Source organism: Crassostrea angulata, chromosome 4 (assembly GCF_025612915.1).
Source record: "Crassostrea angulata isolate pt1a10 chromosome 4, ASM2561291v2, whole genome shotgun sequence".
Classification (NCBI taxonomy): domain Eukaryota; kingdom Metazoa; phylum Mollusca; class Bivalvia; order Ostreida; family Ostreidae; genus Magallana; species Magallana angulata.
The window spans coordinates 15,158,705-15,183,261 of NC_069114.1; the positions used below are offsets into that span (position 1 = coordinate 15,158,705).

Here is a 24,557-nt window from a genome sequence, read left to right on the forward strand (position 1 = left end):
TAAATTTACTTCTATCAATCCTTGATATCCTTTAGACTTTCTCTTTCCGTCATATCACTGTTTAGAATCAAACATGAACCCAATGACACTGAATTTAATACCCATTATAAAGTTTATATATATATTTTAAAGCAAAATCTTTAAATGATAATTACAATAAATGCAAACCTTTAAAAACATTACCATGAATAAAGTTTTATGCTGTTTATACATGTATTTGTTCTCATTATATTACAAGTAATTAAAATGTATTTTATTATATTTGCCAAAATAATTAATAGTATTAATTCCATTTGAAAAAAATTAACGTGATTGTTATTGCAAGTAATTGACAAAATTGTTGATGTATTTGAAAGTAATGAAATTACATTTCAAAGTAATTGACCCCATCCCTGGCTGAAAAGGCAAACAAGTGTGTTCAATCACATGCAAAATCATATAATTGTAAATAGTAGTTAAAAGCATGAGAAAAGTATCCTAAACACCTCAAAACTGGTTGTATGTGTTAAACCAAAATGAAATAAGTTCAGAGTGGGTTAAAAGCATCAGATGCATATCAAAACCTCGTATTAAACGACTGAGAGGCCACCATTTATCCTTCTGTTTTCAATAAAGCAGAAGTGAATAGATAGATTGCACGATCAGTATGCACTGGTCCGTGCTGACAAGGCATGTAACAACATTGTCTTTGAAATGGGTTTCAATTTCAATTCAAGCGGTTTGTATCAGACGTGGATACTTAAAATCTCTAAAGAAATATTAACTTTGAGGTCACCAGGCTTGGGGTAATGCTTAATGTAATAGTAATACATTGCAATGCATTACATATTTTAAATTAATGCTTGTAATGTGTAATGCCAGCCACAATCTTAGCATTACAGGTAATGGTAATGTAATGTATTACTTCCAAAAATCTAGTGTAATGCCGGCATTACATGGCTTTACTTTTCTTTTCTATGCACGTTCATTTGTAAAATCGTGATGATTTGAATAACTGAAATTGTATTTGATTAAAAATTGTTTTATAAGAAGAAAAATATTTTTTGAGATAAAAATATTTTAGTTGTATGATTAAGCATGTTAAAAAAATTAAAGATCTATTCATAAATTGTCAATATAACAAGCTATATCAACATAATTTCATAACATTTTAAGTGTGTTGTTATTAAGAAATCCAAATAATTTGTACCCCAATTAATTCAATTTTATTTTATTAATTTAATCTTTGATGACCATAAAGTGCAACAGCAATGTTGAATAAGTCATTAAATTTGAACCTGATAAACCTGATAGTGAACATGAACCTGTATATACAAGGGTTGATCCAAAAGTAATGTCACACTACGCACCGCGTTTCACACTGGCGCTGTATTGTATAAAATAATACATCAAAAGTTTTCATATCAAAATTCTAATTTGAAGTAAAATTTTAATTAAATTTCGTTGAACACTTCATAAGATATTGATGTTTATAGCATGATAATGCATTAAAATTTTCAAATCTGAATTTAATATCTAAAAGCACACTATTTTTTCGCATTAAGCGGATTTTTCACGATTTTATCGCTTCTGTGATATACTTTTGGATCAACCTTCGTATGTTTAAGCATGATACACAACCATTCCCCATGTCAAATGAAAATCTAGGCTTTTTGATATCATCGACAGTTGTTTCTTTAATAAAAATAGAACTCACAAATTTTCTTACCTTGTCATTGGAAATCTAACAAAATGTTTTGGTAAAAACCCACACACAAGTACTCTAAAGTCGACATAAAAAAAGATGTTTGGAGTTCTGATAGACAACATATATGTAGTTTTTGGAGACCAGGTCTTCCAACAATCAGTCGGTGTTCCAATGGGCATAAAATTTGTTTCTCTATTTGCTAACCTATTTTTAAATTCGTATGAAGCAGAATTCATTCAAAAGCTAGCGCAAGAAAAGAAAACATCTCTCGCTGTGGCCTTCAACTCCACATTTAGATATTTTGATGACGTTTTCTCCATTAACAACTGTTCCTTTTACTCTTATGGTAATTCAATATACCCCGGTGAACTTAAAATATAAGATACCACAGATTCCGATACATCTGTTTCATATTTGAATATTTAACTAGAAAAGCCGTTAATGGTAGCCTAATAACACAACTGCATGAAAAAGTGATGATTTTAATTTTTCATCGTCAACTTCCTTTCCTTATGTAGCAATATACCATGTTCACCTGTTTATGGGGTGTATGTCTCTCAGCTTTTTCATTATGCGCTCTACATACAAACAATTTATTAAACAAGGCATGCTACTTAAAAACAAGTTGTTGGAACACGAATATCAAGACCCTCGATTAAAATCATCTTACGCAAGTTCTATGGTCGATACAATGACATACAATCAGCATGTAGAGTGTTTCATTAGAACAAATGCTGACTGACGTTTTCCTTAATTGTTAGACCATTATTTATACACCGGGCTGACTACGGTCTCTTCCGTTTTTATGGTCTTGACAATAAGCACACGGCGGGTGCAACCAAATGGCAGAGGATGCATACTCCTCCTAGGCACCTGATCCGACCTCTTTTTTTAGAGGTCCGGGTTGCTCTGCTTTAAATTTGTTTTTCAATTAACGATATTTGAGATGGTTGACAGCTTATTATTGTCATTTTTCGTTTCATTTCTTTTAGGACTTAGCCCAGATGGTGACATTACTTATAACCTTGTTTGGGGATCTTTTAATTTATGTTATTAAATGATTAAATTAATAAATAAAACCTTAAAATCTTAAATATAAAAGCTGTTAATTGAAAGAAGTGTGTGGAGAAACCAAACAGAATTGTAAAATAGGATGCAATAGCAATTTGTCTAAAATACTATATTTTTGTTTCTCCAAAACGAAAAAAAAACCCTTCAAATAAACCATAGAAATTTCCCTGCTCTACTATATAAAACACAAGAACGGAACCTTTACCTCCATGGTGTAAAATTGTATTACTTGTATATTCATACAATATGTTCCACTGAGTTGTAATTTTTTTTTTCTTAACTGTAATGGGCATTTAAAAAAGTATCAGAATTTATGGATAACCCTGTAAAACACATTCCTTGTCCATGCTCCCAGTTGCCCCTGTACACCCTTCCCAATTCCTGGTTATGGCTTACCTTAGACTTGTACTCTTCCTATGCTCACCCCTTCGAAGAGTTTTGGGTTGCAAGTCGTCAGGCGGACAAATACCTTAACAAAACTGTTTGTATGGCGGATAATTTGCAACATGGCAGGGTTTCTCAGGTCTTTGATGCAACTGTCCCAGGACTTGCTCTTAGCTTGGTAATAGGTGGTCAACTGCTCCCAGGAGCTACCTAACCTAGCCATTAGCCCGCTTTAAGGAAAATTTTATTCATCCACTATTCGATTCATTGATTATTCATTAACTCATCAACTCGGATACAAAAATAATTGTACCTGTGATATGTGTTGTACCAGAAAATGGGAAAACCTCAAAGCCATAATTGATTTTTTACTGATTTTTTTTTTTTTTATATTTCAAGCCACAGCTTAAAGAATTGCCCGATTTTTATTGTGAACATCTTTTGAATTACTTTTCTAATTTTTTTTTCACTTACTTTGAACAAAAATGATGTGATCGCCATATGAGTATTCTTTACAGAAGCATATAACAGAAAACCTAACAATAGAAGAGCGTGTTCTAAATGCTACCTATCTTTGTACAATATGAATGGGTTAACAGTAAATACGACTTCCACACTTGAGTTACCGCAAGACTTGATGTGATACCCGGCGGACCAAATAGAATACCTTATTGCACAATCCAGCAAACTATAGAAACCCTTTCTTTAATCCTGTGTTTCAAAAGATGAAAATTAATTAACAAATTTACAAATGACCTAGACCTTTGACCTTTACGTCATTCTGTTTAGCCAAGGTAGACACTTCTATCCAAGATCTCCATGAAAAACAATAAAAAGTTGGAAGTGATTTTATAAAAATTTAAAACGTTTCAGGGGCATTAAGTGCTAGAAGGGGGCCTCAGATCCTTCCGGTATAAATACATTGTAAAACCTCTAATTGTACTGACGACATTGATAAAAAATTTAAGTCTCCATCTCTTATTGTTTAAGAGGAGTAGCAATAACAAGCATTTCAAGTTCTGGGAGTTTTTAGACATACCATAACTTTTAATTACCAATTACATAAAATCAAAATTGTTTGGATTACCCTTATAACAAACTAGAGCAAAGCTCGTTGCAAAGCAACGAGTGGGTAAATCTAGATGTTCCTGTAAGAAGCATAGTTCTTAAACCAATAACAATGGTAACTTAAACAAACTTTTTTTTAAAAAATCGAATAGTTCTTGGTACGACTTAACAAAATCCGAATGATTCGGAGGACGAATTAACAAAAACCTTTACGATTTCAAAAATGACCTAACAAAAAAAAACCCGAACGTGTCAAAGTAAGACTTAACAAAAATCGAATTATTTTTGGTATGAGTTAATTTCACTTTGAACATTACGCTATTTTTTAAACCTAGAACACATAATCAAAATTTCCGAAAAAATCGATTTTTAATCCCCAATATCTCTGCAAGGCATCGTCCGATTTTAAAACAGATTTCAGATTTGAATTCACCCTTAGCAAATTCTATAATACTGTAGTATTGTATTATTTTGTTAAAAAAAATGAAAATTTCCAAAAATTGGAACTTCCTCCGGTTTTGAGCAAAATTGATGAATAAAAATTTAACCCCCCAGTACATTATAGAATTGATACATCTATCATCAATAAAAATTTCAAAGCGATATCTTTTAAGTTTACGGAGATTTCTTCCGGACAAAATCACTTTTTTTTAATTAAAAATGGCCGCCAAATTTGAACTGAAGTGAGGTAAATGCTGAAACTTTAACATCTTTGAGGCACAGTAACTTTACAAAAGTGCTGAAAATTTCATTGAAATCGGATGAAAGCTTTTTGAGATATAAAACCGAAAAGGAGTCAGAAAAAAAAAATAATAAAAAGAAACCGAAGAAAAACAAGAGGGTCTTCCGTTGGAAACGGAAGACTCTAAAAATTCACCCCGAGATAAAAGAAAAAAAAGAAGAATAAAAAACATAACGTGAGAAAACCTTATAAGAATTCATAGTTTGAAATGTCAAAATTATTCAACTAAAACTGAATTGTTTGGTTATAAGGACAACGGTGCGCATTCTGATATAAGAATAAACATAAGTTACAAATTTTTATTAAATGTTCTTGCATTTTTAAATTAACCATATCAATCTTTTAAAATAATTCACAATAGAAAAACCAATATTGAAAGTGGATCTTCTGGTTTAGAAATGCAAGTTTGAGAATTAAACAGTTTCTAGGTTGTTTCATATTTGAGGACATAAAGTCTTTGACAGATTACTCATTGTTTCCTATCCACAGTGTAGTATTAGAAAGTGACATGGAAGATGGATATCTTATTTCGTTCTGTGTGAGTTACCTTCATTATTCCTCAATCCGATCCCAGAGGAAATGTGACCATCTTTCATGTCACTTAAGATTATGTTAGAACGCGAGTCGCGTGATAAATCCCATAAAGTATCGATAGAGCTGCACTGAATACATGTAACAAAGATGCATTATCAGACGTGTCCATAGAAAAAGTAGTTTAATCGATTTATTCGTAAAAGTTAGTGAAAAACGCAGCACCACTGTCTGTCAAGCATGCATCATTTGCTTTTGAAGAGGCATTTCTATTTTTAAAAAATCATATTTCATTTTAATGTCATCCGCTTGCATAGAAACAAAAATATTTCGTTAATTCCTTCCAAAACTTCTATTGGTTTATCTTTTATATAAAATAAATTTACCCCGGTAACAGTACTTGACTGTTTAGATTAACGATTTTTTCCAATTTCTGTCTGATCGAATTTTCTTTGTATCGCAGTTATATTCCAACATCATATTAGCACTGTCTCTGTTAGACAAGATGTTTTTCGGGTCCCTGATAATGATGTCTATCAAACAAAAGTCATACATAGCACTATATATTTCTTCCAGGAATGAAACAACATTGATAACTTTTTCTTTTTTTTTACTTTTCTAAGTTTAATACTTTCATGTACTGTAGTATTCTTGCTTTCCATGTTTTTCTTTTATTTTTTCTTGATGTTCCTCTTTATTTCAACAAGTTCTGACATATCAAAATGTTTTTGAAGCTTAGAAAGTTTGATATCACAACAAGAGTTGTTGTTTTATATTTGTATTGTTGCATATTGTATCTTCTTGTTTATCTTGTTCATAAACTCCTCCCTTACATATATAATATTCTTTAGCTGTTTTCTCCTAAAACTTTCTGCTGTGGATGACTTTTTTAAGTCATAACCCTTTTTGCGCTATATATATATATATATATATATATATATATATATATATGAACTCAAATCTTTCTATTTCTCTTGAAAAAAGAATAATGCTGATCATTTTGATGCATTTCTTTTTATTTTAACAAGGGTAAATAGTTCTTCAGTCAAAGTAAATCCGAATATTTATCATTCCCGGACCATCCAATCTAAGATCTAGAAGAGAAACAATAAATTAAAAAACTTTTTCTATTCTTCCTGAAAATCTTTAAAGTGTTTGTGTCTGGTCACAATGCAAGAATCATAATGCTAAAGTACTTCTTTTACATACCTAGGCTTGCTCTATTGTTTTCTCTGCCTCTTTTTGATCCTCGGAAATGTTCGATAGCTCTAAATTATCCGGAATTTTGTTTTAATTGTTTCATATCTGTAACTTTTATATGAAAGGTGTTTCAACGAACTGTTGGCTTAATAGTTGTACGGAGACCTACTACACAGAGGTACTAGTATATGGATTCAAGCCACCGATGCACCGGTATAACGTTTTTCTTTCCTAATTAAGGTCTTCCGTTTCCAACGGAAGACCTTATTGTTTTCGTACTGTTTCTTATTAGGGTCTTCCGTTTTCAACGGAAGACCCTCTTGTTATTCTATTGTTTTTAGGGTCTTCCGTTTTCAACGGAAGACCCTCTTGTTATTCTATTGTTTTTTTAGGGTCTTCCGTTTCCAACGGAAGACCCTCTTGTTTTTCTTCGGTTTCTTTTTATTATTATTTTATTTTTTATTTTTTTTCTGACTCCTTCTCGGCTTTATATCTCAAAAAGTTTTCATCCGATTTCAATGAAAGTTTCAGAGCTTTTGTAAAGTTACCGTGCCTCAAAGCTGGTAAAGTTTCAGCATTTACGTCACTTCCATTCAAATTTGGCGGCCATTTTTAAATTTAAAAAAAGTGATTTTGTCCGGAAGAAATCTCCGTTAACTTTAAAGATATCGCTTTGAAATTTTTACTGATGATAGATGTATCAATTCTATAATGTACTGGGGGGTTTAAAAATTTCTTCATCAATTTTGCTCAAAACCGGAAGCAGTTCCAATTTTTGGAAATTTTCATTTTTTTGAACAAAATAAGACAATACTACAGTCTTATAGAACTTGCCATGGTGAATTCAAATCTGAAATCCGTTTGAAAATCGAACGACGCATTACAGAGATATCGGGGTTTAAAAATTGATTTTTCCGGAAATTTTAATTCCGCGTCCTTGGTTTAAAAAATAGTGTAATGTTCAAAGTAAAATTAACTCGTACCAAAAATAATTGTTAAGTCGTACTTGAACACATTCGGATTTTTTTTGGTTAAGTCGTTCTTGAAATCGGAAAGGTTTTTGTTAAGTCGTACTTAAAATCATTCGTGTTTTGTTAAGTCGTACCAGGAATATTCGATTTTTTTCATCTTTTTAATTTAGTTACTCTTGTAATTGGTTTAAGAGCTCTGCTTCTTACAGGAACTTCCAGCTTTACTTCCAACATTAACGGAAGACCCACTCGTTGCTTTGCAACGAGCTTTGCTCTAGTTTTATTATTATTATTCTTCTTGTTTTTCCTTCTGACTTCTTTTTTGCTTCATATCTCAAAAACTATTCAACCAATTTGCAAGAAATTTTCAGGGATTATTTTAGTTTTTTGTCCCTTGAAGCCTTCAAACTTTTAGTCATTAAGTCACTTCCGGTTTCTAGTTACATCATTTTTAAAATTTTCAAAAAGTGATTTTGTCCAGCACTTTTCTCGTAAACGGTTGTTTATAAAGACTTGAAATTTTCTGTGATTGTAAATCTGGGGATTGACTTATGGCAAATATACAGAAAAAATTATTTTGTCACTTCCGGTCGAAACCGGAAGTGAAACAAATTTTTCGAAAAAATGAATTTTCTGATCAAATCAAAAACGAATATGTGTTTTGTAGAGCTTATTAAGCTGAATCTAACACTGAAAGCCGTTTTAAAATCGGACGATGCATAATAGAGGTATCGGGGTTTAAAAATTGATTTTTCCGGAAATTTTGATTCCGCTTCCTTGGTTTAAAAAATAGCGTAATATTCAAAGTAAAATTAACTCGTACCAAAAATAATTGTTAAGTCGTACTTGAACACATTCGGATTTTTTTTTGTTAAGTCGTTCTTGAAATAGGAAATGTTATTGTTAAGTGGTACTTAAAATCATTCGTATTTTGTTAAGTCATACCAGGAATAATTCGATTTTTTCATCTTTTTATTTTCGTTACTCTTGTTGTTGGTTTAAGAGCTCTGCTTCTGACAGGAACTTCCAGCTTTACTTCTGACATTAACGGAAGACCCACTCGTTGCTTTGCAACGAGCTTTGCTCTAGTTTTTAGGGTCTTCCGTTTCCAACGGAAGACCCTCTTGTTATTCTATTGTTTCTTTTTATTATTATTATTATTATTATTCTTTTTCTTTATTTTTCTGACTTTTTTGAAGCTTCATATCTTAAAAAGTTTTCAACCGATTTCAATGAAACTTTCAGAGGTTACGTGACATTATCGTCCCTTAAAGATGTGTAAGTTTCCATTACAGCCTCACTTCCGTTTTTACGTTACGTCAATTTTAAAACTTTTAAAAAGTGATTTTGTCCAGGGCGTTTTTCAAAAACGCTTTAAGATAGAGACTTAAAATTTTCTGTGTTCATACATTGATCATTTTTATTGGGACATAAGGCTGGAATTCACCTTCCGTCACTTCCGGTCCAAACTGGGAGTATTTCAAAATTTTCGAAATTTTCAATTTTTTGTGTTAACTTAAAAAGTTGATGCTATTTATAGTGTTTTTCATGCTTAATACTAAACTGAAATCCGTTTTAAACTCGGATGACGCATTGCAGAGATATCAGGGTTCAAAAATTGATTTTTCCGGAAATTTTGATTCCGCGTTTTTTGGTTCAGAAAATAGTCTTAAGCTCAACGTCAAAATAACTCGTTCCAAACGAATTCGAAAATTGCCTGCTGATCATAAAACAGAAATCTGATTTGAAAAAAATTAAAGTTAATCAGCGTGGGCATTGAAATGATATCGTTAATTTGATTGATAAGTACGTTGAATATGTGATACCAGTTTAGAAAATAGCGACTTTTTTTTATCTGAATCATAATAAAAAAGAAGCAGGAGTAACACACTGTTCCCGATTTAAACAGCGAAAAGCTATTGAAAGTCATTACGGTAGTTAAGAAAGACTTTGCTGAGACTTGAAATAAGCGTAAGTGCAATATAAGCCATGCTCGTCAGACAGTTGTTGTATAATAGAACAACACGTACACATGTATAATTGAATGAAGAGTTTGTAAATATTTCAATTCACCTATTTATTATAATTTTACTCACAAAATAAATGCATAAATGCAAGTTATACAAGTTAATTTGTTCTCTGCATATCAAACACAAACATGTTTGTTTTGATCGAAATAAATATCGTACGATCACCACGTCCACGCGCCTTGTTTTGATTGTGAACAGCTGACAGTAAAGTGTCCACATTTTCATATGAAACATGGCTTGCAAAACTTCGATAGTGGAAAATGCATCTCAACTTTCCTTTGGGAGATTATAAAGGTATGTTTTAATATTGGTTATGTCCTGTTGACTTTTTCTTTTCAAAATAATTGCACTTTTTAGTCTAACCCGAGATTCCTCTGACTCCCAGTCTCGTAACCTCTGCTTTTATGTTGTGACGTGCGTCACGATATAAAAGCGGGGATTAGAGTCAGTGAAATCTCATCTAGTTAAGTGTACTTGCACGTTTTTGTTTTACACATCGCTGATTGGAATTTTTATTTGTTATTTCACTATATATATGTATACCGGTATGTCTATGTGTATTGAATTACATACCATAACCTGTAAAACAGTGCTTTTGAAAGGGTTGGGGGCCCCAAGGTACACAAACGAAGAATGCTGTAATTAGTGTAGTTTATCTCTTTTACATATTGTTTCATTCTTGAGTAATTTTTCATGCATATCACATCTACATTGTATGTAAACAATTTAAATTAAGACAGATATAATTGATACTGTGCCCAGATCTCTCTCTCTCTCTCTCTCTCTCTCTCTCTCTCTCTCTCTCTCTCTCTTGTGCTTTGAATCTTGGCAAAGCGTCAGAGAGCAATTTAATTTTGTAACAGAAATATCTCTGTCAGGTAGAAAAAAAATGAACAGTTCATTGAATTTTGAAATAAGCGTATAATATCAATTGCACATTTTTTCCCCCTATGTTCAGCGGAATAACAAAGCTTTGTAAAAAAGTTCATGAAATTTTATGTGCATTATGCATAGAATTGATTTCTCGCTAAATTCATTCCCCCCAAAAAACAGTAGAATTGACAAAACTTGGTAGAGCAGAAGCTTATAATCTGATGCTGTTTGGATGTGTGATATTTATTTGTAGTTTTCGAATTGAAATATTGACTGTCGCAGTCGTACAATGAGTAAATCTCTCTCTCTTTGTGTCTCTGTCTGTCTCCTCACTTCTCTCTCTGTCTCTGCATATGTTAATGTAAACACAGCTTTTATTAGTATGTTAACACAGCTAATTGATTTTTTAAAATTTCAGCCCAAAAAGACTCTTGTTCCCACATGGCGACTACATGGCTTTTACTTGTTCATTCTTGTGGATTCAGCTCATGAGGTTACCCGTTCAACTTTACCCACATGCATGATTCCTTGTGTTTTACAGACTTTTTACCGGTAATTCAAATTCAATACGATAAAGCGTGAACAATAATGGAACTTTAAGATAGCATCATGCTTGTTGTGTTTGACAAGAAATTATGACAAACAAGATTAAGGCTGTTTAAAGAAATTTACAATTTTTATTTGTTAGTTGTGAAAATTGGTTTCTCAATAAAAGTATGCAATTATGTTTCCTTAATTTTGTATTTTATAATGATATTTAGATGTGTTTAATTGAAATATCATCTCTGTTTCTAATTTTCTCCTTTAAGATTACATGTAGGATATGTAAATGTACATTTGACCAGGATATAACAACTGCTATGATAATTACTTTTGAAATGAACAAGAAATAGCATATTTTTACATTTTAAATGTATATAATTATGCAAATGCAGAAAAACATGTCAAATTTGAACATTTATCATGGAGTTTTCATCCGTCTCCAGCTACCCAGGTTTGTTTAAATTTAATTTTAATGTAAGAAATTGTCAAACTTGTATACCTAAGGTCTTACTGTTCAGCATGAATAAAAGGAGACTAGAAACCAGAATTGATTAGATATTCTCAAAATATGACTGTTAGCTTACTTTTTTTCATGGAAATAAGAAATGACATGCAGCACAATAATCATCCAGTAAACAAAAAAAGATCAATTCTTAGTATCATTGCAATTGATTGTTTTCAAATATGTGTGAGAAATAACTCAAAGAAATTGCCACAAGTTTTATAAAATTAGGTAAAAGATTTCAAACCATGATTTTTTATTAAAATCAAAAGATGGGGGAGGGTATACATGTAAGGGCATTTCTAAGTGATATAATGCTTTTTTCATGATAATATCTTGTAGATGTATGTAGTACTGAATAGATTACTTATTAAAATAGGTTGAACAACAATTGACCTCTAAAATGTTGGGTAAAGATTTTTTACTATGGATAACCCAATGAGTCTGTGTTAAATGAGGAAAGTGAAAATGGTGCACGGGTTCACTTAAATGGCCATATTTTTCTTAAACCTCAATGGAATTGGCAATATGTGGTATCCTTTTTCTAAGAATTGCATTAGCTTTCTTATTGTAAGCCAAAACATATTTTTATATAATGTTGTTGTACAAAATGTACTAAGTTAAAGGTAGCAAAGAACAGTTTCAGATAAACTACCTGTGAATATTTTTGTAAAATTGAGAGTTGTTGTACTTGAAGGCTTATGAGTGTTGCTAAGATTCATGAAATGAATTTTAATGATTAACATTAGTTAGTGGCATGAACGGTTCGAGGGGGGAGGGGGTCAGTAAGTCTCAGACATGTGATGCCTGTGCAACAAGCACACAGTACAGACGGTCAACCCTTTAAAAAGCAGCTAGTGTAGAGGAAAAGTTGCTCAAAATAATATTTTAAACTAAATGCTACCTTTTTTTGTTAGTGGCCACGTTAATGAGTTTATGAGTCAGTCCCTAATACACAGTTGTTCAGATATGTCTAGAACAGTTAACAATGGTCTTGAACACTTGTAGAACAAAATGTGTTTATATTTACGAGACAGATTTCAATGAAACTTTCAAAATTGCTGCATGTACGTTAGCCACATTACAAAGAAATGTTTTTTACAGTGTACTATTATGTTATCTCGCATACAAATTGACAGTTGTCGATAATTAAAATTGATTTTATTGTTATTGTAAATATTAACATACAGAATTTTTAAATGGTATTGAAAATTAGAACTATATTTAATTGTTGAATTAAAACCCAGGCACGTAACATCGTGGGGGGGGGGGGGGGGTGCCCCCTTTTTTTCTCTCAGCAAACATTTTTCTATAATTGTCTAAATTAAAAAAAAATGGAAATTAGAATTTTCACGTTTTATGAAAAGTTGTAGTTGTACCCCCCTCCCCCCTCTTTTTTTTTTATTAGTCTGCCCCCCCCCCCCCCCCCCACACACACACAACTACACATTTTAAAAAAACAACGATGCTACATATACGTGTCTGTACAAACGTTACTTTTGAAAATCTGGGAGACTGAACATTAAATCGACATGTTTATCGTACGAGTTAACAAATGATGCAAAGGTGAAGGTCAAAAGAGAAGTTTTCTTGCTGTTGTTTACTTGTTAGATCGAATGTACTTATGTAGCTGATCCACCATTTACGAAAGAATGTAATGTGACGGGGAGAGAAGTTAAAAAACAGAAAGTAAAATTTTGCACCATAACATTTGGATGCCGCTTTGTTGTTTACCAGCGCAGTTTACTTGAAAGTCGTAAGTTTTGTTTTTGTTTTGTAACAGGTCACGTGTTCGTCGTACAACGGCCATTGTTTTGTAAGACCAAAATTATTGTTTCCCTAAGATTGTCGTGCTTTGTTTGTAAAACAGGAATTTTTAAGCCTACGAAATCTATAGAATCGGTCGCAATTTAGCTTTAATAATTTTTTAGTTTTAAAAACAAGAGTTATCGTTCCTGTTCATGGTAAAATGGGTAGGCAAACGCGGGCCAGGGCAAAATAAAAGCCGCGGCAGATCGAGATTTTTCAATTTCCGTCGATAATAATTAACTAATGTGAATTAAATTTTCAGGATATGTTACGGAGCGGTATATTTGTATTCGCTGCAAATATTGTTTCACAACAATGCGTATTTTGGAATTTATCGACGATTGTTGATTTTCAGTTTGCCCATTAAAAAATCCAGTATCTTACAATCAACTGATAGAAATAAAATAATTGTGAAATTATATTAACATATTAATTATCCATAGGAGTTATTAAGAGGCTGATATACTATATATATAATGAAAGTTGAATAGGAAAATGTCACCTGAATTTGTTACACATGCACATTTCTGATGATACCATTTCATAAAACAGAAAATAAATATCCATGTGGGATAACACAGACACGCAACTATTACGGAAATTTGGATTTTGTCCCGGGTGATCGAATCTGGTTGTAATGACCTGGTTTTTCTTAAAACAAAGATTCTTTGAAAACAATTTAAAAGATAAACAACACATTACAAATATCACTTGTCTGAACTTCATTGGTCACCTGACTACATCCTGTCAGAACATTTTTTCATTTACCAACCAATTTCATGTCTTGGTGAACTTTTTAACATTGCTGTTTGTTACTTATATTTACAGCTAAGAATGGTTAAATTGTTCAAAATTATAAATATAACCATGCTTTTATGTTTACAATATTGATGCAACTTTTAATGATGAGCCTGTGGGTAATCATTTTTACTCAGAATTAAATGTTTTCACTGTATATTCTATAGGTTCATATAAGGAAACATTTGCAAATCTACCTTAGTATGCAACACATTTGAGAAGCCAATTAACCCCACTCATAGTATATATCTCCCCAAAACAGGAGCTCAAAACTGTCAAGAGTCAATTATTTATTAAAACAACATGTGTGATTATTAAATTGTTTCTTTTAACACCTGCAGTAATTATAACAGTTTATTTTGTGCTTTGAATTATTAATATGTAAATCACTAAACTAGGGGTTCAAAAAGCTGGACTAAAATTTGTACTCTAGCAACTATTGAAGTCTTTGGGAATAGGTGATCTGGTGAATTTAAGATTCATAAACTGACAGTGAAATGGCAAAGTATGCTAAATTGTGTTTTGATGCTTATTGATAGTTAATATCTTATATCTCAAACATACAATTGACATTGAGCAAATTAAAGAAATAAGGAATACAAATTTGTATTTCTCAGTATTCCCCAGTTTAGTGAAAATCAGTAGTATTTACCAGAACGGGAAATACCGGTATTTACCCAGCACTGGTATTTCCCGACCAACCCTAATACTATTTGATATGAATACACTGGAATAGCCAAACCTTTATCATTACTTGAGGTTTTAGTTGTTATTTTAAATTATTGTTAGTTAATTAAATAAATTTATGACTGGGTAGTACAGGTGCAATGATACACTTGCCTCACGTTACGATACATATCACGATACAGACAATGTGACATGATACATATTCTGATACTTTTGATGTGCTTTTAAGAATAACAAATCAACATTTGAACAATTACGCATATTGTTTAATCTCCAACTCTTTGTTACATAATTTTTTCCACATATTTTTCTTAATCAGCTATGTATATATTAGAATGTAAACATGATTTGCATAAGGTAAAAATGTAATGTTGGCATCAATACCATTATTTTAACACTGACAACAATTAAATTACTTATATATGCTCTTATTATAGTTGTAATGAATTTTCTGAAGGCAAAATATTTAATGACTATGGTAACCTTTAATTTTGATTACATTTTTGCACATCTAGGAATGTGGCATTAATTTCTTGCGACAACAGACAAATGCATGGATAATTGCCGTTTTATACGAGGTGCAATACACATGTCGTTTGTTTTTAGGAAAAGGTCTGCAAAATAGTACTTGCATGTAGAAACACTCAATTTGGGAACTTCGTTAACCAATTTCGTTTATTCTACAAAACCCTAAATGTAACTATATCAAAGATTTATGGGATGCACTGTAGCTGGGGGCAAAATTAAATAATGCGAAGCACGTTTTTCAACACCGAAATCATTTTTAAAATATAATTTTCAAACCGAATCGGACGGATAAATATATTCCGGATCGAATTACAGAACCGCGGTATAGCCTACTGTATCATGACATACTTTTACAGTGATATACCCTCTCACGGTTTATTGTTGCACCCTTACTGGGTAGAGAAATTAAAGAAATTCATTTTTTTCAATGCATTTGTTCTAATGTTCTACATCAGTGGCACTTGCTGTTACAGCCACCTTTAATCAGCAGCCACTGCCCATAATTGGGAAGTTTCAATGTTGTTCGTTTCGTTTTTCACTATTATGAATATTTTTAATTCAATTAAGAGGCCACCTTTCTAAGGTGGACAGCAACCAGTGTTTTTAGGTCCTGTGCACTCAACGTGCCTGTTTTCAATGACCATTTTGTCTGTTTTAAGGAGACTTCACTTTCTAACAGAAAAATAGGGACGGTCGAGTGATATTTTTTTATTTGGCTTAAGTAATTTTCTTTCTATCAAAAACAAATTCATAAATTAACAATTTGAATTACATGCAAGTTAATGCTTAAGGTATTCAATGTATAATGAAGGAATATTAAACAATTTTGAAGCATTTTAAACTAGTTAGATATGTGTTGCTTGATAACTATGAAAGTGAAATGAACCAAATTCACATGACAGACAACATATAAGGAGCCGGTCATTTTGCACTTTGAATTTTTTTAAAGAGTTATTTCCCTTTGATGAAAAAAAGAAAAATTTTGTTTCGTCAAAATATCTGCGGTAAATGATTCATTTTATTTCATATTTAAATAAATAGAAAGTTTATGCATGTATTAACCAAAAGAATTTTACTAATTTTAAGTTACTTTTTACAATATCTTAATAAAACATACATTGCCTATAGACTTCAATGCAGAATTCAAGGTGTAATTTGTTGGGCCATAATAAAAATTTTGAAAATTCCTTTGGTGGAGTATTTATATTTGATAACACCTTCAAAATGATATCATGATTAAGAATATCGGACCATTCATTTATTAGGTACAAAATGTGGTCGTTATACATTGAATACCTTAAGCAGTACACTCGATGTACGGTTTAATACATTCAACATTCAGGTAAATACTTGTCCCTAAGAATACAATAGTTTACATTCATTGTCATTTACATTGCTTATAGATATGATTTACATGTAATTTTTTTTTTAGATTATGGTGTATAGATTTGAATAAAACTGTGATCGAAATGTACATTATGTGTTCTATAAATTATACTATACAGCACAATGAGTCTCTTGTAACTTCAAAATAAAATTATATTCAATGAAAAGGCATGATACAATAAACACGATAGGATAAATGGAAAAATCTGATAAATAGAATGATAAACCTGATAGGATTAACACTCAATTGGATAGCTCTGAGGCAGAGATAGAACAGCGTACTCGCACAAGACAAAAGGAATAATACACAAAGGGAAAGGATTGAATTGTAATAAATAAAATTGTGGGTTCTGTGGTGTTAATTAATTAAGGGTTGACTAATTGATTATAATGGATATTGATCACACAAAAGAAAGGTTTCCTGTCACATTGACACCTTTTCTTTTGTTTTATATTATTATACACCTAAATTTACCCCCCAAAAAATAATTCTTAGATAAATTTCTTAGCATTAATTCATCTGTATTAGTCTGTATATTTTCATATAATTGGCTCAGAACTTCTACACTCCTATTAGCACTTGAGCTAGAGGTTTAGCCTTCTGCTACATTGGTTTTTAAACTGAAGAATTCTGGTTTCGAGCCTTTTTTTCTATTACATTTGTAGCACTCAACAAAAAAACTGATGTAGAGTTGTTGAGAGTTTCTTGTGTGACATTTCTAAATGATAGATTTTTATTAAGAAAAGGGGGAAGAATGTTAAAGTGTTTAAAATTAAATTAGGTATATATAATAGGCTCACTACTATTATTAGCTAGTGGGTTAACCCTTTAGCTCAGTTGCTGGAATGTCGGTTTTAGAATTGAAAGGTCCTAGGTTGGAGCCAGCTCATGCCACCTGTTCTATTACACATCGTGAATAATTGAAATTTTTAATATGTGATTGAATTTACAGGTTCAGTTCAAATTTGGGTGCTTGGATGATTTTTAAACAGAGTTGTGCCTCTTTGAAAAAAAAGAGAAATTCCCAGTTTCCGCTCTCCAACTTTTGAAGGAATGCACATGTAAAGTTAATATATATATATATGTAGATTTATGATTGGCAAAAAAACAGCTTGAGTAGATTTTGTTTTGGTCCGTTGATTTTTGATAGATTTATGCCTCTTGAACTACCGGTATATGGAATATTCTTAGTGTGTGCTCTCTAACTTTTGAAGTGATGCAACTTTTAAAGTTGATATTTATATGTTAAAGGTTAATTTTTTTTTTTATAGAAATTACAGGTCTAGTTCTAATTTACTTTCAGTCCAATGATTTATGAAAGATTTATGCTTAGTGAACTTAAAACAGAATGAGTAATTTTAAGGGATTTTTTTAGTTTTTCTGTAATCAAACGTTATACTAAATTTGGCAGTTGAAATTTTGGTTGTTTACGGTGGCATTTGTGGAGTTTCGACACATCTAGTTTGTTTAGGCATGCCATATGGTGGGATTCAACAAATTGATTAACTTCCTGTTTTAAAAATGTCTTCTTTGCTTATTTGTATAATTACATCAAAGCACAGGTATTACTAGTGAGCATTGGCTCACAAATATTTTGTTTTGTATCATAAGAGTCTTCTAGTTTTTTAGCTCACCTGAGCCAAAGGCTCAAGTGAGCTTTTCTGATCACAATTTGTCCGTTGTCTGTCGTTGTCGTCGTTGTCGTTGTCGTCGTTGTTAACTTTTTTACATTTTCATCTTCTTCTCAAGAACCACTGGGCAGATTTCAACCAAATTTGGTACAAAGCACCACTAGGTGAAGGGGATTCAAGTGTGTTCAAATGAAGTGCCACACCCTCTTTAAAGGGGAGATAATTGAGAATTATTGAAAATTTGTTGGTATTTTTCAAAAATCTTCTTCTCAAAAATTATTCGGCCTGAAAAGCTTAAACTTGTGTGGAGGCATCGTCAGGTAGTGTAGATTCAAGTTTGTTCAAATCATGGTCCCGGGGGGTAGGGAGGGGCCACAATTTGGGGATCAAGTTTTTCATAGGAATATATAGAGAAAATTTTTAAAAATCTTCTTCTCAAAAACTATCAGGCCAGAATAGCTCAAATTAAAATGGAAGCATCCTCAGGTAGTGTGGATTCAAGTTTGTTCAAATCATGGTCCCCGGGGGTAGGGTGGGGCCACAATTGGGGGATCAAGTTTTACATAGGAATATATAGAGACAATCTTTAAAAATCTTCTTCTCAAAAATTATTAGGCCAGAAAAGCTCAACTTTGAGTGGAAGCATCCTCAGGAAGTGGAGATTCAACTTTGTTCAAATCATGGTCCACAGGGGTAGGGTGGGGCCACAATTGGGGAGTCAAGTTTTACATGGGAATATATAGAGAACATCTTTAAAAATCTTCTCAAAAAAACCATGAGGCCAGGAAAGCTCAGCTTTGAGTGGAAGCATCCTCAGATAGTGTAGATTCAAGTTTGTTCAAATCATGATCCCCGGGGGTAGGGTGGGGCCACAATTGGGGGATCAAGTTTTACATGGGAATAAATAGAGAAAATCTTTAAAAAATCTTTTTCTCAAAAACTATTAGGCCAGGAAAGCTCAGCTTTGAGTGGAAACATCCTCAGATAGTGTAGATTCAAGTTTGTTCAAATCATGGTCCCCGGCAGTAGGGTGGGGCCACAATAAGGGGATCATGTTTTACATAGGAATATATAGAGAAAATCTTTAAAAAAGTTTCTTTTAAAAACTTTTTGGCCAAGAAAGCTCAAAATTTCGTGTAACAATCCTCAGATAATGTAGATTCAAGTTTGTTCAAATCATGGTCCCTGGGGGTAGGGCGGGGCCACAATGGGAGATAAATTTTTATATATGTATAGAGAAAAAGTCTTCTTCTCAAAACTATTAGGCCAGGAAAGCCCAAATTTGAGTGGAGGATCCCCAGATCATATAGATTCAAGTTTGTTTATTAATAGTCCAGGGGTAGGGTGAGGCCACAATGGGGGATGAATTTTTACTTAGGAATATATAGAGAAAATCTTTAAAAATCTTCTTTTTAAAGACTATTTGGCCAGAAAAGCTTAAGCTTGTGTATAGAGGCATCCACAGGTAGTGTAAATTCAAGTTTGCAAAATCACAGTCCCTAGTGGTAGGGCGGGACTGTGTTGGCGATTTGAATTTTTACATAGGAATATATAGAGAAAAACTTTAAAAATATTCTGGGAAAGTTTTTGGTCCAAAACTCAGCACTTAGTGTGAAAGCACAGGTTATGCAGATTTAAGTTTGATGAAACCATGATTCCCTAGAGAAAAGTGGGGCCACGAAATGGGGGGGGGGGGGGGTATATAGGAATAGAGAAAAATCTTCTTACAGGTACAACAACAAAAGGGGCTAAGTATTTACCACAAAAATAAGAGGTGGATAAAAATTGGCAGATTTTCAATTTTTTTTTTTAGCAAGATCTACTGTACTCAGTTGTCAAGATATTTTGATACTGCAATGCTAATTTGGTCAGAATTAAGGCAATTGTTGCTCAGGTGAGCGATGTGGCCCCTGGGCCTCTTGTCAATGTATCTGGTCATGCACACTTATTATCTAAAATTATCTTTTCACTAAAGCCCTCTCCAAAATTATGAATTTCATGGCCACTGGGACAGGAGTTTTGGTGTCACACTTGTAGGTCTTACTATTTTAGCAAAGTTAAAAGCAAACTAGAAACCAAAATAGATAAGATATCCACTAAATATGATCATAAGCTTACTTTTTCATGAAAACAAGAAATCGCATGTAGGGCAGCATGTTTTTTTGTAAATAAAAATGCAACAAATTATCCATTTACCAAAAAAGATCAATTTTCAATATCAGTGATGGTTGTTTTCAAATATATATGAGACATGACTCAAGGAAATTGCAACGCTAGTTTCATTATATTAAAGTAGATCCAGTGTTCTTTGATGTCACACTTTTTTGTAAAACTTTGAATTCTTTAAATATTGTGCAAGATAGTTTTATTTATTTTATGTGAATATAATCACATGGATGTAATTAGAATTATTGGTAGGTTCAAGATATTTTCGCACTTAATTTTATACTAAATTTCCAATTTTATATATTTTATCTATGCAAAGGGGAAATAACTCTTTTTCTGACTTTTCTCTCAGTTGTATGTCTAAATGCTATAGTTTTTCTTATTCCAATGATTAATTTTAAAATATTTTTGTAATTTTTGTTTTCTGATAACGTTGACATTAAAATTAAACAAGAAAAACAAATTTCTGCCTACAAGATTTTACTTTTGACAAAAAAATTTACAGTTTTCTGATGCTAAAATATGCTTTTATTAGTTTATGTTTATGTGGCATCTCAAAAAGTGTGATGACATGTAAATTTTTTCTAACAATTGATGACATTTAAGTCTATTAAGTCGAAATCAGTTCAGTTTTTCAACTTTCCTCAGAGAATTTTACGAGTATGGAGCTACCTTAATTAGATTTAAGTGTTCAAACTAATGCTTATGAAAATCAAAAGATGGAGGTGGGTAAAATTGTAAGGTTATTTCAAAGTGATGTGATGCTTTTATCATGATAATATCATGTACATGTATGTAGTATTGAAATAAGATTTCCTATTTAAGGAGGTTGAACAACAATTGACTGCTAAAAGATTGGATAAAGATGCTTTATTTATGGAGAGTCCTATGAATCTTATCTGTGTTAAATTGAGGGAAGTGGAAATAGTGGGTTCACATAAATAACCATATTTTTCTTAAATATCAATGGAATAGGCAAAATGGGGTACACTTTTTCTCAGAATAGCATAAGCTTTTTAAATTTAAGACAAGATGACTTTTCAGAGAATGTTACTGTAATATGAAGGTAGCAAGGGGCAGTTTGAGATAAAGTACCTGTCAATATTTTTGTAAAATTGAGAGTTGCTGTACTTGAAGGTTGTTATTGTTAAAATTCATGATATAATTATACCCTCTCTCCAACAGAGAAGAGGGTATACTGTTATACCCTTCTGTTTCTGTCTGTCTGTCTGTCCATCCGTAACAAAAATTTATGTCGCATTTTTCTCAGCAATTATCGCAGATGCTTGAAATTTGAATACACTATTTGTTTAGGCATGCCATACGGTGGGATATATATTTGTTGCAATTGGACGTCAACATCCTGTTAAATAACCACTGTTAATTTTAGTCTACCGGGTAAATTTTTATCAAAGATATCTCGGCTATTATTTATTGCAGGAGTTTGAAATTTTAACACACTATTTGTTTAGGCATGCCATATTGTGAGATGTATTTTTTCATCAAAGATTTCTCAGCAACTATTTATTGTTTATGTTTAAGATAAATTTTAGCACACCATTTGTTTATATCATAGGATATATCGGTATTTAAGTACAAATCGGATGACAACCACTGTTAAATGTCAACTTTGCTTATTTTGCATATTCACATCAGAGTGGGGTTATCACTAGTGAGCATTTGCTCACACATATCTTGTTTTTAATGATTATCAAGTGATGTCTCTTGTTGAAATTGATATTCATATGTAGGCCCTATATGTTAAGTACATGAGAAAGAAGAAAAAAGCAAAAACCTGTGGACATTATGTACAAGGCATTAAGTCGAACTTCGGTATCTCGAACACCAATATCTCCAATACAATGGATATTTCGAAGTGATGTTTTAGTCCCAAACACTTAAACTTTAAGTATTTTACCCTTAATATCTCGAATACTCAGATATCTCGAAGATATTAACCAATCCTATCTAGGTCAAGATAATGAGGTTTAACTGTATTTCAATATGAAACAAATGGCAATCCCAAATGTTGAGATATTTTCTTATGGTAATTGCTCTAGCTTTAATTAAATTTATTCCATTTTCCAATCATCTCATAAGGGGAGACAACAATAGAAATTTTGATTTTTTTAAAATATAATTTTAGATGCCAAAGAGAGCAAGGATTGATGATAAGCGTAGTCGCCAGAAAGACAAGCTGAGAAAGAGACTGAAAAGACAACAGAATGCTTGCTCCTCTGCCGTCACACCACCAAATGAGACCACAGAGTCTGTTGTCCCTTGCGGGTCAATGGACGGAGCTGTGTCAGCTCCCCCTGGTAATCTTCCAGGGTTTGGTTTGATGGGGTTTCCACCTAAAGAGGAAAAACCCCTGGCCAGGATGCAGGCCTCGCCTCGAGTGAAAATGCATCCACCTGCCCCGAGGTTGCCATCTCCTCGGGGAAGTCGTCTGTTTGTCAAAAACGTGACAAAGGCACCGTCCACTGACTCCCCAGCGTGGGTTTGTACTCCAACGAGGGTACCTGGGCATGATGAAGGCTTTAAGCCTTGCCCAGCAGGTCAGGCGCAGCTGGACTCTTCTGTGCTAAGAGGGTCTAGCAGTATATCAAAAGATGAGGAAATAAAGACAGTGTTAAAAACGGCTTCTGAACGTAAAAATAGTACTGACTTGGTCAATGTAAACTTGTCTTGTGACATGGAAAAAAAGGAAGTAAAACATGCAGATGAAATTTTGAATGAGAATGAGATTGACATAGCTGAAAATAGTTACATGAATGAAAACGTTATGAGACATGCACATGAAACTGTATATGAGAATGTTGACAATCATCAGAGATACTTTGTTCAAAATAGTGAATGTACTCAAATGCATGAAATTGACTGTAATGTAAATGACACAAATTTTCAGACATCTGTTCAAGGTTCATTCCATCAGGCACATCCCATGTTTGGTGACAATGCAGGTACTCAATGTGTTGCAAACAGTTTAGCTGGTCTAGCTTTTGAACAATTTAAAAGCAGCAAACTTTGGACTACACAGGATATGAACAAGATACTAGCAACAGGTGATGAGTTGTACACATTTTTGCAGAGAAGTTCTTCGATGCATAGTAGATATTTATTGGTAGATGAATTACCCCAGTACTTTGAGTGTTTCAACAGGGCATTTGAATTCACAACGAATTCAACGTTAGCAAGTATTATAAATTTGTCGGGTCATGAACCATGCTATGCTGACTTCAATGCATACCATCTATATGAGGCGTTACAAATTACTTTGCTAGAATCAAATGGGTGTTTTGTGTGCTTTGGGGGAAATACATTTCTTATTGGAAAAACAAATGGATTTTATTTTACATTTGACTCCCATTCAAGATCACCACAAGGCTTATTTAGTTGTAGTGGGAAAAGTACAAGACTTTTGTTCCAAAATGTAGAGCAATTATTAGAACATATTCAGAAGCTTGCCATTTCCATGGGGTTTTCGAGCATTGTTGAATGCAATATAACAGGGGCAATATGCCGTGCAAAAAAGTTGGAAGAAGAAAAGAAAGTTTGTTGTACTTCTACAGAGCAAAGTGGTGAAAATGAATGTGAGAATACAACAGATTGCGATGGTGATAGTGATGATGATGCAATTGTATTTATTCGTAATGAAGAAAACCGATTTCGATTTTGTCCCCTATCAAATGCTTTAAACACCTATTCTCAGAATAAGCGGACTTTTTCAGATAGAAAGTTGAAGAAATAATATTATCCATTTATTGTCATGATTTTGGTTTTATTCTGTACCCTGGTATTTTGTCTTTATGTTAGAGAATTTTTACCACTCGGGGATAACGCACGTAAAAGTTACGACCATGCAAGTTACACTCCTTAAAACTACGTGTAATTTACGTTGTCACAATTCCATTCACACAATATCCACAACAAATCTTATTAAAATCTA

The 24,557-nt window shown here is 32.6% G+C and overlaps 1 protein-coding gene and 1 long non-coding RNA gene across 2 annotated transcripts; both read left to right on the forward strand.

Annotated features, from left to right (window-relative positions):
- The first annotated feature begins 8,607 nt into the window (after window positions 1-8,607).
- LOC128180480 (uncharacterized) lies at window positions 8,608-11,284 on the forward strand. Its single transcript, XR_008243233.1, has 2 exons — window positions 8,608-9,978; window positions 10,976-11,284. It is a non-coding gene; the product is annotated as an uncharacterized LOC128180480 (long non-coding RNA).
- Window positions 11,285-13,043: 1,759 nt separating this feature from the next.
- Window positions 13,044-24,359, forward strand: LOC128182096 (uncharacterized). Its single transcript, XM_052850710.1, has 2 exons — window positions 13,044-13,358; window positions 22,755-24,359. Exon 2 carries the CDS (start codon window positions 22,755-22,757, stop codon window positions 24,357-24,359), a length of 1,605 nt encoding a protein of 534 aa, XP_052706670.1. The 5' UTR covers window positions 13,044-13,358.
- The last annotated feature ends 198 nt before the right edge of the window (window positions 24,360-24,557 follow it).

What these genes read in the sequence shown, in the direction of transcription:
- LOC128182096 (XM_052850710.1), top strand. Translation starts at nt 22,755, where the DNA reads ATGCCAAAGAGAGCAAGGATTGATGATAAGCGTAGTCGCCAGAAAGAC.